Here is a 15,320-nt window from a genome sequence, read left to right on the forward strand (position 1 = left end):
TAACCACAGACCTGCATATGTCTCATTAGTGTTAGCTTTTCTAAGTCTGTCTGTGTGTGTGTGTGTGTGTGTGTGCGTGCGTGCGTGCGTGCGTGTATGTCTTCTCTCCCAGGTGTTCTGGCCCCAAGCTGAAGAGTTGTATGTTGTCTTCTGTTCCTGTCCTCTCCTGGTTGCCTCGCTACTCCCTCAGAGACAACGCCATCGGAGACCTGATCTCAGGCATCAGTGTGGGCATCATGCACCTACCACAAGGTCTGATTGCCTGACTAAATATAACGTCTGTATTTAAAACATCCTTTTATGTGTCTTGTATTATTGCCTTGTTACCCTCTTTAATAAACACATATTAACCATCTTTGAGTAACCTTTGAATATGAATATATGTTGTGTCACTGTAGGGATGGCCTATGCTCTGCTAGCAGCAGTGCCCCCAGTGTTTGGTCTCTACTCTTCCTTTTACCCCATCCTCATCTACTTCATCTTTGGGTCGTCCAAACACATCTCTGTGGGTAAGTTCTTTACTATGGAGAGAGTACAAACCATGTTTAATGTTTGATGTTACACACAGAGACCATGGGTCCTACAAATCACCCCAAACCATCCAAAACAACCCAAAACAACTCCAAACAGTTACCCTAAAGAACCCCAAATAACCTATACATGCACAAACATTTCAGTCATACTTTTTTTATTATCTCTGCTATCGTGACAATATAGAATATAGAATCCTGAACCCAATATAGCACAAACCAAACCAAAATGTGAACGAACTGATCATTTGGGTGGTTTTGTGTTGTTTTGGTGGCCAGTTTGTGGTTCTTTCGGGTACTTATGGGTTGTTTTGTGTACCTGTTTGTGGTTCTTTGTGCTTGTTTTAGGTTGTTTAGTGTAGCTTTGGGGGGGTTCTCTTGGGTACCTTTTGTGTTGTTTTGTGTACCTTTTGCGTAGTTTTGGGTACCTGTTTGTGGTTGTTTTGGGTACTTTTGGATTGTTTTGGGTACTTTGAGGGTTCTTTTGGGTACTTTTGTGGTGTTTTTGGTACCTTTTTTGGTTGTTTGGGGTGTTTTAAGGTCATTTTGGTTACTTTGGGGTTGTTTTGGGTACTTTTGGTTTCTTTTGGGTTCTTTTGGGTACCTGTTTGGAGTTATTTGGGGTGATTAGTAGGACCCGAGATGACTATACCTTATTTTGCCATCCAGTGAACACAACACTAATGTTTTACCTAGTCAGAACATTAATTTCAAACTAACTACTTCACTGTACATAAACCTCTCTCTCTCTTAGGTACATATGCAGTGATGAGTGTGATGATCGGGGGAGTGACAGAGCGCTTGGCCCCAGACACTAACTTCATGATGTATGATAACGCCACCAATCAGAGTATGGTGGATGTTTTGGCTCGAGACACAGAGCGGGTGAAAGTGGCTGCTGCCGTTACTTTCTTGTCCGGCCTCTTCCAGGTAAATCTGACTGAACTTCCACTGCATGCCACAAGACTGTTAGCCTGCTGAGCTAAATCCTAGAAAGTCTTTAGGTCTCAGGCAAAGTTATTCATCATTACTCGTCTCCAAACTACCTGTCATATTAGCAGAGATTGTATGACAGCCTCTCCCGTGTGCTTGTGTGAATGTGTGTGTAGATGCTCCTGGGCCTGGTTCAGTTTGGCTTTGTGGTGACCTACCTGTCTGAGCCCCTGGTCAGAGGGTACACCACCGGAGCAGCCATCCACGTCATCGTCTCTCAGCTCAAGTACACCTTTGGCATCAGTCCAAAACGCCACAGCGGACCCTTCGCCCTGATCTTTGTAAGTACTACAAACACACAGTTAAATGCATATACTCAAGCATGTGTCCTGTCCCATGTCCTGATGCCCATCTCTCTCTCTATCTCTCTCTCTCTGTCTCTGTCTCTCTCTGTCTGTCTCTCTCTCTCTGTCTGTTTCTGTCTCTGTCTCTCTGTCTCTGTCTCTGTCTCTCTCTCTGTCTCTCTCTCCCTGTCTCTGTCTCTCTCTCTCTCTCTCTCTCTCTCTCTCTCTCTCTCTCTCTCTCTCTCTCTCTCTCTCTCTCTCTCTCTCTCTCTCTCTCTCACTCTCTCTCTCTCTCTCTGTCTCTCTGTGTGTGTAGACGGTGATAGAGGTGTGCTATCTGGTGCCAGAAACCAACATAGGCACTCTAGTGGTGAGCCTGGTGTCCATCATTGGCCTCGTCATGGTCAAGGAGCTCAACACCTACCTGGGCAAAAAGCTGCCAGTACCCATTCCTGTAGAGCTGCTAGGGGTGAGTCACAGTCCCACTCCTCCTACACCCAACAGAGGATAAACAGATTAGTTCTCATCGTGAATATTAGACCAATTAATGGCATTGAGATAAAATTGTTGTGCATTAACAATGGATAATGAAGTGGAGTAGGAGGAACACTGTTAATGTAGAACAAAAATATAGTAACTTTATTTTGACCACATAAACAGCCAAACATTATTTTTATGAAAGTACAACAAGGTACTGTAACAACTATCTATGGATAGAGTATATTTTATTCAATCTAAGTTCCAACTGTGAAAAAAGTTGCTCTCTATCTCTCTCTGACAACATTGACTTTAATAGCTGATTTTTTTTTTACAAAAGATTATCTAGAGATAATGTATAATGTCCACTAATACCGAATGTGGATTCAAACATTGAATTAATCTCTTTGTCTGTCTGTCTGTTGTCAGATCATCATCGCCACGGTGGTCTCCTGGCAGGTCAACCTGGAGGGGGAGTATGAAGTGGAAGTGGTGGGAGAGATCCCCTCTGGGTGAGGAGAGGAGCATTATACACACATAGAGATACCACATAGATACACAACCACATAGATACACAACCACAGATACATATTTTTTAATTTTTTTCATTTTATTTTACCAGGTAGGTTAGTTGAGATCAAGTTCTCATTTACAACTGGGACCTGGCCAAGATAAAGCAAAGCAGTGTGACACAAACAACAACACAGAGTTACACATGGAATAAACAAACATACAGTCAATAATACAATAGAAAAAGTATATATACAGTGTGTGCAAATGAAGTAGGATAAGGGAGGTAAGGCAATAAATAGGCCATAGTGGCTAAATAATTACAAAATAGCAATTTAACACTGGAGTGATAAATGTGCAGAAGATGAGTGTACAAGTAGAGATACCTCGGTGCAAGGAGCAAAATAAATAAAATAAATAACAGGATGCGGATGAGGTAGTTGGATGGGCTATTTACAGATGGGCTATGTACAGGTGCAGTGATCTGTGAGCTGCTCTGACAGCTGGTGCTTAAAGCTAGTGAGGGAGATGTGTCTCCAACTTCAGTGATTTTTGCAGTTCGTTCCAGTCACTGGCAGCAGAGAACTGTAAGGAAAGGCGGCGGAAGGAAGAATTGGCTTTGGGGATGACCAGTGAAATATACCTGCTGGAGCGCATGCTATGGGTGGGTGCTGCTATGGTGACCAGTGAGCTGAGATAATACGGGGCTTTACCTAGCAAATACTTATAGATGACCTGGAGCCAGTGGGTTTGGAGATGAATATGAAGCGAGGGCCAGCCAACGAAAGCATTCAGGTCTCAGTGGTGGGTAGTATATGGGGCTTTGGTGACAAAACGGATGGCACTGTGATATACTGCATCCAATTTGCTGAGTAGAGTGTTGGAGGTTATTTTGTAAATTACATCGCCAAAGTCAAGGATCGGTAAGATAGTTAGTTTTATGAGGATATGTTTGGCAGCATGAGCGAAGGATGCTTTGTTGCGAAATAGGAAGCCAATTCTAGATTTAATTTTGGATTGGAGATGCTTAATGTGAGTCTGGAAGGATAGTTTACAGTCTAACCAGACACCTAGGTATCTGTATTTGTCCACATATTCTAAGTCAGAACCGTCCAGAGTAGTGATGCTGGATGGGCAGGCAGGTGTGGGCAGCAATCGATTGAAGAGCATGCATTTAGTTTTACTTGCATTTAAGAGCAGTTGGAGGCCACGGAAGGAGAGTTGTATGGCAATGAAGCTCGTCTGGAGGTTAGTTAGCACAGTGTCCAAAGAAGGGCCAGAAGTATACAGAATTATGTTGTCTGTGTTGAGGTGGATCAGAGAATCACCAGCAGCAAGAGCGAGCGACATCATTGATGTATATAGAGAAAAGAGTCGTCCCGAGGATTGAACCCTGTGGCACTCCCATAGAGACTGCCAGAGGTCCGGACAACAGTTCCTCCGATTTGACACACTGAACTCTGTCTGAGAAGTAGTTGGTGAGGCAGGCGAGGCAGTCATTTGAGAAACCAAGGCTGTTGAGTCTGCCGATAAGAATGTGGTAATTGACAGAGTTGAAAGCCTTGGCCAGGTCGGTAAATACAGCTGCACAGTATTGTCTCTTATCGATGGCGGTTATGACATCGTTTAGGACATTGAGCGTGGCTGAGGTGCACCCATGACCAGCTCTGAAACCAGATTGCATAGCGGAGAAGGTATGGTGGGATTTCAAATGGTCGGTGATCTGTTTGTTAACCTGTTATGGATCCCTTCGCGCGCCAATCCCTTTAGCGGGATCGATTTGACAACATCCAATGAAATTGCAGAGCGCCAAATTCAAACTACAGAAATATCAATATTCAAGATTCACGAAAATATAAGTATAATACATCAAAATAAAGCTTAACTTTTTGTTAATCCAGCCGCAGTGTCAGATTTCAAAAAGGCTTTACGGCGAAAGCAGACCATGCGATTATCTGAGGACAGCGCCCGCATACAAACACATGAAAATAATTTTCATCCAGGCAGGTGGCGACACAAAAGTCAGAAATAACGATATAATAAATGCCTTACCTTTGAAGATCTTCTTCTGTTGGCACTCCAAAATGTCCCAGAAACATCACAAATTGTCCTTTTGTTCGATAATGTCCTTCTTTATATCCACAAAATGTCAATTTATTTGGTGCGTTTGATTCAGAAATACACCGGTTCAAACTCGCCCAACATGACAACAAAGTATCTAATAAGCTACCTGTAAACTTGGTCCAAACATTTCAAACAACGTTCCTAATCCAACCTAAGGTATCCTAAAACGTAAATAATCGATACAATTTAAGATGGGATATACTGTGTTCAATACCAGATAAAAACAATATGAAGCGCGTTCCAGTTCACGCACATCAAACAGTAGAGTCCACTTGGAATGATACTTACAATGAACAGCCCTACTTCTTCATAGCTCAAAAGAAAAACATCAACCGATTTCTAAAGACTGTTGACATCTAGTGGAAGCCATAGGAACTGTAACCACGTTCCTATTAAATAGGGCTGAAAACAGTGACCTCAATTTTTTTCCCCCTGACAAATCAGTTCTGTTATACTCACAGACATTATTTGAACAGTTTTATGCATATCCTAGCTTCTGGGCCTGAGTAACAGGCAGTTTACTTTGGGCACGGTTTTCCTCTGGACGTGAAAATACTGCCCCCTATCCCTAAGACGTTTTAACTTGGCTTTCGAAGACCTTAAAAAGGCAGGGTAGGATAGATATAGGTCTGTAGCAGTTTGGGTCTAGAGTGTCACCCCCTTTTGAAGAGGGGGATGACCGCGGCAGCTTTCCAATCTTTGGGGATCTCAGACGATATGAAAGAGAGGTTGAACAGGCTAGTAATAGGGGTTGGAACAAATTTGGCAGATAATTTTTGAAAGAGAGGGTCCAGAATGTCTAGCCCGGCTGATTTGTAGGGGTCCAGATTTTGCAGCACTTTCAGAACATCAGCTATCTGGAAAGTAGAAATGGGGGAGGCTTGGGCGAGTTGCTTTGGGGGGCGCAGAGCTGTTGACCAGGGTAGGGGTAGCCAGGTGGAAAGCATGGCCAGCTGTAGAAAAATGCTTATTGAAATTCTCAATTATCGCAGATTTATCGGTGGTGACAGTGTTTCCTAACCTCAGTTTAGTGGGCAGCTGGGAGGAGGTGCTCTTATTCTTTAGTGTCCCAGAACATTTTGGAGTTTGTGCTACAGGATGCACATTTCTGTTTGAAAAAGCTAGCCTTTGCTTTCCTAACTGCCTGTGTATATTGGTTCCTAACTTTCCTGAAAAGTTGCACATTGCGGGGGCTATTCGATACATAACCACATAGATACACAACCACAGATACAGTGCCTTGCGAAAGTATTCGGCCCCCTTGAACTTTGCGACCTTTTGCCACATTTCAGGCTTCAAACATAAAGATATAAAACTGTATTTTTTTGTGAAGAATCAACAACAAGTGGGACACAATCATGAAGTGGAACGACATTTATTGGATATTTCAAACTTTTTTAACAAATCAAAAACTGAAAAATTGGGCGTGCAAAATTATTCAGCCCCCTTAAGTTAATACTTTGTAGCGCCACCTTTTGCTGCGATTACAGCTGTAAGTCGCTTGGGGTATGTCTCTATCAGTTTTGCACATCGAGAGACTGAAATTTTTTTCCATTCCTCCTTGCAAAACAGCTCGAGCTCAGTGAGGTTGGATGGAGAGCATTTGTGAACAGCAGTTTTCAGTTCTTTCCACAGATTCTCGATTGGATTCAGGTCTGGACTTTGACTTGGCCATTCTAACACCTGGATATGTTTATTTTTGAACCATTCCATTGTAGATTTTGCTTTATGTTTTGGATCATTGTCTTGTTGGAAGACAAATCTCCGTCCCAGTCTCAGGTCTTTTGCAGACTCCATCAGGTTTTCTTCCAGAATGGTCCTGTATTTGGCTCCATCCATCTTCCCATCAATTTTAACCATCTTCCCTGTCCCTGCTGAAGAAAAGCAGGCAAAACCATGATGCTGCCACCACCATGTTTGACAGTGGGGATGGTGTGTTCAAGGTGATGAGCTGTGTTGCTTTTACGCCATTGCATTGTTGCCAAAAAGTTCAACTTTGGTTTCATCTGACCAGAGCACCTTCTTCCACATGTTTGGTGTGTCTCCCAGGTGGCTTGTGGCAAACTTTAAACGACACTTTTTATGGATATCTTTAAGAAATGGCTTTCTTCTTGCCACTCTTCCATAAAGGCCAGATTTGTGCAATATACGACTGATTGTTGTCCTATGGACAGAGTCTCCCACCTCAGCTGTAGATCTCTGCAGTTCATCCAGAGTGATCATGGGCCTCTTGGCTGCATCTCTGATCAGTCTTCTCCTTGTATGAGCTGAAAGTTTAGAGGGACGGCGAGGTCTTGGTAGATTTGCAGTGGTCTGATACTCCTTCCATTTCAATATTATTGCTTGCACAGTGCTCCTTGGGATGTTTAAAGCTTGGGAAATCTTTTTGTATCCAAATCTGGCTTTAAACTTCTTCACAACAGTATCTCGGACCTGCCTGGTGTGTTCCTTGTTCTTCATGATGCTCTCTGCGCTTTTAACGGACCTCTGAGACTATCACAGTGCAGGTGCATTTATACGGAGACTTGATTACACACAGGTGGATTGTATTTATCATCATTAGTCATTTAGGTCAACATTGGATCATTCAGAGATCCTCACTGAACTTCTGGAGAGAGTTTGCTGCACTGAAAGTAAAGGGGCTGAATAATTTTGCACTCCCAATTTTTCAGTTTTTGATTTGTTAAAAAAGTTTGAAATATCCAATAAATGTCGTTCCACTTCATGATTGTGTCCCACTTGTTGTTGATTCTTCACAAAAAAATACAGTTTTATATCTTTATGTTCGAAGCCTGAAATGTGGCAAAAGGTCGCAAAGTTCAAGGGGGCCGAATACTTTCGCAAGGCACTGTACATAACCACATAGATGCACAACCACAGATACATAACCACAGATACACAAACACATAGATACACAATCACAGATACACAACCACATAGATACACAACCACAGATACATAACCACATAGATACACAATCACAGATACACAACCACATAGATACACAACCACAGATACATAACCACATAGATACACAATCACAGATACATAAACACATAGATACACAATCACAGATACACAACCACATAGATACACAACCACAGATACATAACCACATAGATACACAACCACAGATACATAACCACATAGATGCACAACCACAGATACATAACCACATAGATACACAACCACATATTCATAACCACATAGATGCACAACCACAGATACACAACCACAGATACATAACCACATAGATACACAACCACAGATACACAACCACATAGATACACAACCACAGATACATAACCACATAGATACATAACCACATAGATACACAACCACATATTCATAACCACATAGATGCACAACCACAGATACACAACCACAGATACATAACCACATAGATACACAACCACAGATACATAACCACATAGATACACAACCACAGATACATAACCACATAGATACACAACCACATAGATACACAACCACAGATACACAACCACATAGATACACAACCACAGATACATAACCACATAGATACACAACCACAGATACATAACCACATAGATACATAACCACATAGATACACAACCACAGATACATAACCACATAGATACACAACCACAGATACATAACCACATAGATACACAACCACAGATACATAACCACATAGATACACAACCACAGATACATAACCACATAGATACACAACCACAGATACATAACCACATAGATACACAACCACATAGATACATAACCACATAGATACATAACCACATAGATACACAACCACAGATACATAACCACATAGATACACAACCACAGATACATAACCACATAGATGCACAACCACAGATACATAACCACATAGATACACAACCACAGATACATAACCACATAGATACACAACCACATAGATACAAAACAACATACAGTACATACACAGCCATAACAGCCCATATACCAGATACTCAGTCACATAGTCTAACTACACAACCACTCTTACAGATGCCATTATACCTAGCTATACAACCACCAAACTACAGTACACAACATGATCACACAAAGATATCCTTGTCAAGGAGAATAACAGTTACCCTTGTTTCTCTTCCCTAGTCTACAGCCCCCTGTCATGCCTACAGCCTCTCTATTTGGGCAGGTGATAGGTGATGCCTTCGCTCTGTCTGTGGTTGGCTACGGCATTGCCATCTCCCTCGGACGGATCTTTGCCCTAAAATATGGCTACAAAGTTGACAGCAACCAGGTAAAATCATTGTCAATGACTATGTGATTGGAAATCTCTCTGAGTGTGGTTGTTGTAATGTGTGGCATGCACTGCTTGTGAATGACTGGTTGTGCTATTCACTCCCCTATTTACTGAAGAAAGTGGTCTCTACCTGGTTTAGGAATTGATAGCCCTGGGTCTCAGCAACACCATTGGAGGGGTGTTTCAGTGCTTTGCAATCAGTTGCTCCATGTCCCGCACCATGGTACAGGAAAGCACTGGGGGCAAGACTCAGGTACCGACTCCTCTCATTATGACAGTAGTCATACATTATTCTGTTGCATTGATAAGTGGGTTCATTAAAAAACACTCGAAGCGTTAATTAAAACCACATCACACACCCACATGGATTCATTAAAACACATATAATTAGTTGTCTAGCTCATCATTTAAACAGACAGGGCTCAATATTCACAACATTACACAATTACAGGAGGGCCTGGTTGTTGTCTGTTTTAACCCTCACCGATCCATCTCTCTCTCCCTCCCAGGTGGCGAGTGCTCTTTCAGCCATGGTGATTCTGGTCATCATGCTGTGGATTGGGGCTCTCTTTGAAGAGCTGCCAAAGGTACCATTCTATTGGCTGTTTGTTAATAGACTGAAGTGGTTTTTTGTGTGATTGTGATTGGTGGCTGTCTCTCTGTCCACCAGGCCGTGTTGGCAGCCATAATCTATGTGAATCTACAAGGCATGATGAAGCAGTTCATGGACATCCCAACTCTGTGGAAGAGCAATAAAGTGGATATGGTGAGTGAGTGAGAGAGAGATGGAAGGGGGAGAGAGAGAGCAGGGGGAGATGAAGGAGGAGATGAAGGAGGAGAGAGGAGAAAGAGGGCGGGGGGAGGAGGGGGAGGGGGATATATTGGAGAGATGAAGGAGGAGAGTGGAGAAAGATGGCGGGGGGAGGAGGGGTAGAGGGGGATATATTGGAGAAATGAAGGAGGAGAGAGGAGAAAGAGGGTGGGGGGAGGAGGATATATTGTAGAGATGAAGGAGGAGAGAGGAGAAAGAGGGTGGGGGGAGAAGGGGTAGAGGGATATATTGGAGAGATGAAGGAGGAGAGAGGAGAAAGAGGGTGGGGGGAGGAGGATATATTGTAGAGATGAAGGAGGAGAGAGGAGAAAGAGGGTGGGGGGAGAAGGGGTAGAGGGATATATTGGAGAGATGAAGGAGGAGAGAGGAGAAAGAGGGTGGGGGGAGGAGGATATATTGTAGAGATGAAGGAGGAGAGAGGAGAAAGAGGGTGGGGGGAGAAGGGGTAGAGGGATATATTGGAGAGATGAAGGAGGAGAGCGGAGAAAGAGAATAGAGGGGCAAAAGGGGAGGATGAGTTAGATTTGATTTAATTGTTTTTTCCTCACAGAGGTAATATGATCCCATAGTAGAAACAGAAGTTTGGTGAGGGTGTGTGTTAACTTTCCTCTGTCTGCCCCACTCCCTCTCTTCCTAGCTGGTGTGGGTGGCCACTCTGATCCTGACCGTGCTCTTCAACCCTGACATTGGCCTGGCAGCCTCCATTGCCTTCTCCATGCTCACCGTCATCTTCAGGACCCAGCTGTGAGTATACAACTGCTCTCACACACACACACACACACACTAGAGTGTACACGCCTACACACACACACACACAAATCTATCCCAGACAGACTCCACCTAACCACAAACATCCAACACTATTCATTTGGATCTACCCCACACATCATTAAACCACCCATTCACTCTTAAAAGTCATTTTAACAGATTTAAAAGGGACTGGATGTCATATCGCTACACTTGTGAAACTATCTTTGAAAAAACATACCAAATTGTGTTATAAATCGTGTGTTAAATCGCTACACCTGTCTATTTGTCCCTTTAAGGCCGAAGTACTCCCTCCTAGGGCAAGTCCCTGAGACCGACATCTACAGACCAGTGGAGAACTATAATCAGGTATGCATCCATGGCAACAGGATATAAAAACATACAGTATGTATTCAGTTACTCTCTAATCATACTGCCACTCAACCAAGAGGGAGTCTTCAACGTGTAGGTATCAGGTCTATGTCTGTGGAGGTGTTTCACTTTGCTTTTCTACAGTATATCAGTTGTACGGTGTACCTCAACTAGGGGCTGGGGTGACGTTTCCCCTAGTTACAGATCTAGGATCAGCTTCCCCTCCCCAATCATATCCTTAATACTGGAATCATTAGTTGCAACATCCATTTTTGGACTTATAAATTAATGATATACACCCATTGATTCTAGAAGAATATCATTTATAAATGCCTTAACTGTCGTAACCGATCAGAACCCAAAATATTAGCTTGTTTTACTCCAATGTTTGTAAACAAAGTAAATGTAAACACTGTATAGCCTCAACATGGTTAAAACTATACTTTTGATATCCATTGCTCTGTCTATGAATTTGAGAGTAGATACATTTCTTTCAATCATAGCCGCGGGAAATAGGGGTGCTGAGGGGAATGCAGCACCCACTGAAAAAACATAAATAAATACAAAGGATTTACAAAAATATATATTTTTTCCCAAAAGTATTGCACTGGGCCTTTACAAGTCCTGTATTAGCGGACCCATACAGACATCTGTAGCACGGGCAAACATTTTTCCAGCACCCCTCCCACATTAGTCTTTATTATAATAAGAGCATTGATAAAAAATGACCATTGTCTTTCAGGTGAATGAGATCCCTGGTGTGGTGATCTTCCGCTCCTCTGCGACCCTCTACTTTGCCAACGCGGAGATGTACCAAGACGCCCTGGCAGAGAAGGTGAGGTCACAGGAATTACTATGCACTACACAAGCATACTTTGACAAATTGTCAAAACGCCTGACCTGTTATGCTTCCATTCTGCTGTGTGCGTATGGAGAGCGTGACATACAACCCCATTATGCTGTCATGTTCCAAGGCAGGAATAATACAAGATGATAGAATGTCTCACTCCCTTGCTATTGTGTCTCCAGAGTGGGATTGACATCACCAAGCTCATCTCCCAAAAGAAGAAAGCAGAGGCCAAGAGACTGAGGAAGGAAAAGAAAGAGGCCAGGAAAGCCAAGAAGGACGCAAAGAAGAATGCACAGGAATGGGTGAGGAGGCGGAGTGGCACTGAAGAGATCATTCCAGTCTGTTTGTATATCTCCAATGAAATCCACTAATATGGTCAATGTGTTCGGAGAGTATTGGATTTCTATGCAGGTAATGTGTTGGGTGAGTGTCTTATGGATGATCCATCCATGTCTTGTCCTGTCCAGGAAGGCGAGCCAGACAGTTCGGAGAATGAGGTGGAGAAGGGTGTGGCCACAGTGGAGGAAGGGAGTAAACCTGACTCCACCCTTCCTCGTGCCATCATCCTGGAACTGAGTCCAGTCAACTTCCTGGATACTGTGGGCGTCAAGACTCTACGCAATGTGAGTCGTCTGCATGCACTGATATCCATCTTACTCAACCTTTTAACCTGTTCTGCCAGCTTACCTCGCTCTTTCTCTCCCTCTATCTCTCTCTATGTTCTCTGATAAAATGCAAAAATGCAATGTTGCCAAAATGAGAGACACAATTCAAGCAAAATGAATGGAGCAGTCTCTTTCTTGCTCTCTCTGACCTGACCTTTGACCTCTCTGGTGCTGCTTCAGATCCAAAGAGACTACGGTGATATCGGTGTAGAGGTAGTCCTGTGTGGATGTCAGAGTGAGTGTTACATTTTCCTCCAATGCTAAACATACAACACTGTAACATACATACCCTGAGTGCTGAAAATAGTGGATGTTCCTGCAGTGGGTGTTCCTGTAGTTGTTTCTGTGTTTCTGTGTTTACTTGCATTCTCTTATGTAATTGCTTATCATTACTGATTATACAGGCAAAATCACTAAAGTGGCCAATGTTTATGTAGTTAAGAATGTTGATTAACCATAATGTTTGATCACATCACTCACTACTCTCTCCCCATCCATTCCTCCCTCTCTCTCTCTCTCTCTCTCTCTCTCGCTCTCTCTCTTTCTGTAGCTGGTGTTATTGAGAACCTGGAGAGTGGAGGGTTCTTCAGTGAGAAAGTCAGCAAAGCATGTCTCTTCTCCTCAATCCACGATGCAGTACTTCACTGTCAGACAGACAGGGCCAAGATGAACAAAGATGACGAGGTGAAACATACTAACACACACGGGCACCACACGGGCACGACACGGGCACGAACACACAAGCATGTCTACACAAATATACACACACACACAAACACACTCACATTATTTTACTAAAATAATGTGAACCTGTTTATATTGTTTATGCACACAAATGGTTATTTTCAAACATTTGTTTTTGTGGGGTTTAGGTGTTGGTTGCTGGCAGCTCTGTTTTAGCATTTAGTTGCAAGTGTGACTCTTCTACAGCTCCACATGGAGAGTGTCTGTGGTACTTGGTCAGGGAACACACAGTACAGTCAGGGAATGTTTTACCAGTTATTAGGCAGGTTATACTGATAGATCCTGAAAAGCCTTCTCTGAAAGCGTCAAGCGGTGTTTGGAATGCAAAGCCTCTGACCTAAGCCTCTCTGAAGCATTGTGCAGAGACTATGTTATGAAACTGCCGAGGGTGGTGGCTGTGTTGAAACAGGAAGTGCCATTAACTTCACAAGATCTTCCTCTCAAACCAACAAACTCAGTCTGCTGACATTATGTGCAGGGTGGCCCCAAACATCTATGTGACTATACAAGAGTGGTCCACAATGTACGTGACCCTGAGTGGAGCTTTTGCCTTTAGTTTTAGATTGTAGTTGTTAACTATTTATAACCAAACCAGCCATGGTATAACACTCTGTCTTCTCCTCGTTTCTCCCCACTCTCTCTCTCTCTCTCTCTCTCTCTCTTGCTCTCCCTCGCCTGTCTTTCTCTATCCCCCTCTCTGCTCTCTAGGAAATGCAAGCGACTCATTTCTGAATACTGAGGGTAATGGAGGCATCTTACTGTATGGGACTTGGGTACTTATTAAAAAGTTCAGAATACTTGACATTCATATTATGTCCACATATTTTTTGACACAGAAAGAAAGAATGTATCAAAACGAGACACAGATACAAACACTTCAACGAGACACAAACCTTGACAACCCCAGATGAATGTCAGCCTTGTACTCCATACAATGTGCCAAGGATGTTGAAACAGAATAGTATTATTCTGTGACCTTCCTATAAGCAAATACATACACCTTTGGGGAAACTTTTATATTGAAAGATATTTACATTTTCTGTGCTAATTAAACTATTGTATATTTATTGTTTAAATTGTTAACAAATAAAAAAAACATCTAAAAACATGTTTCTCTTCATACCTAACTTTATATTTGTTGTAGGAAGAATAGTGTTGGTTATCTGTTGTGATTGTCACCATACATGTTTGATTCTATATTGCAGAGATGCATTGTGTTCAGAGTCATGTCTATATCAATTCATTGTCAAACGTTCAATGTCAATCAAAATAATGACTTAATGTTCAATAGTATCTGCATGTGCTGTGTCATATAATCTTCATTTACTGATGTAGCTAAGCTTGTGCTCAGGATGCAGAGCATGATGTATAGGTAAAATCAAATCAAATCCAATTTTATTTGTCACATACACATGGTTAGCAGATGTTAATGCGAGTGTAGCGAAATGCTTGTGCTTCTAGTTCCGACAATGCAGTAATAACCAACAAGTAATCTAGCTAACAATTCCAAAACTACTACCTTATAGACACAAGTGTAAGGGGATAAAGAATATGTACATAAAGATATATGAATGAGTGATGGTACAGAGCGGCATAGGCAAGATACAGTAGATGGTATTGAGTGCAGTATATACATATGAGATGTGGCATAGTTAAAGTGGCTAGTGATACATGTATTACATAAAGATGCAGTAGATGATATAGAGTACAGTATATACGTATACATATGAGATGAATAATGTAGGGTATGTAAACATTATATTAGGTAGCATTGTTTAAAGTGGCTAGTGATATATTTTACATCATTTCCCATCAATTCCCATTATTAAAGTGGCTGGAGTTGAGTCAGTGTGTTGGCAGCAGCCACTTAATGTTAGTGGTGGCTGTTTAACAGTCTGATGGCCTTGAGATAGAAGCTGTTT

The 15,320-nt window shown here is 42.4% G+C and overlaps 1 protein-coding gene across 1 annotated transcript in view; it reads left to right on the forward strand.

Moving 5' to 3' along the window:
• LOC139368720 (solute carrier family 26 member 6) overlaps window positions 1–14,383 on the forward strand; it is a 15,979-nt gene extending 1,596 nt beyond the window's left edge. The window contains exons 2-19 of the mRNA XM_071108008.1: window positions 113–252; window positions 399–509; window positions 1,285–1,460; window positions 1,640–1,804; window positions 2,124–2,276; window positions 2,714–2,796; window positions 9,038–9,185; window positions 9,328–9,441; window positions 9,698–9,775; window positions 9,859–9,954; window positions 10,658–10,764; window positions 11,067–11,136; window positions 11,882–11,974; window positions 12,169–12,327; window positions 12,457–12,612; window positions 12,835–12,889; window positions 13,205–13,338; window positions 14,107–14,383. Of these exons, the coding sequence (XP_070964109.1) occupies window positions 113–252; window positions 399–509; window positions 1,285–1,460; window positions 1,640–1,804; window positions 2,124–2,276; window positions 2,714–2,796; window positions 9,038–9,185; window positions 9,328–9,441; window positions 9,698–9,775; window positions 9,859–9,954; window positions 10,658–10,764; window positions 11,067–11,136; window positions 11,882–11,974; window positions 12,169–12,327; window positions 12,457–12,612; window positions 12,835–12,889; window positions 13,205–13,338; window positions 14,107–14,130 (2,062 nt within the window). The 3' untranslated portion in view covers window positions 14,131–14,383. The remainder of the gene's footprint in view (window positions 1–112; window positions 253–398; window positions 510–1,284; window positions 1,461–1,639; window positions 1,805–2,123; window positions 2,277–2,713; window positions 2,797–9,037; window positions 9,186–9,327; window positions 9,442–9,697; window positions 9,776–9,858; window positions 9,955–10,657; window positions 10,765–11,066; window positions 11,137–11,881; window positions 11,975–12,168; window positions 12,328–12,456; window positions 12,613–12,834; window positions 12,890–13,204; window positions 13,339–14,106) is intronic.
• The last annotated feature ends 937 nt before the right edge of the window (window positions 14,384–15,320 follow it).

The sequence above is a fragment of the Oncorhynchus clarkii genome, chromosome 16, assembly GCF_045791955.1.
Source record: "Oncorhynchus clarkii lewisi isolate Uvic-CL-2024 chromosome 16, UVic_Ocla_1.0, whole genome shotgun sequence".
In the NCBI taxonomy this organism is placed as follows: domain Eukaryota; kingdom Metazoa; phylum Chordata; class Actinopteri; order Salmoniformes; family Salmonidae; genus Oncorhynchus; species Oncorhynchus clarkii.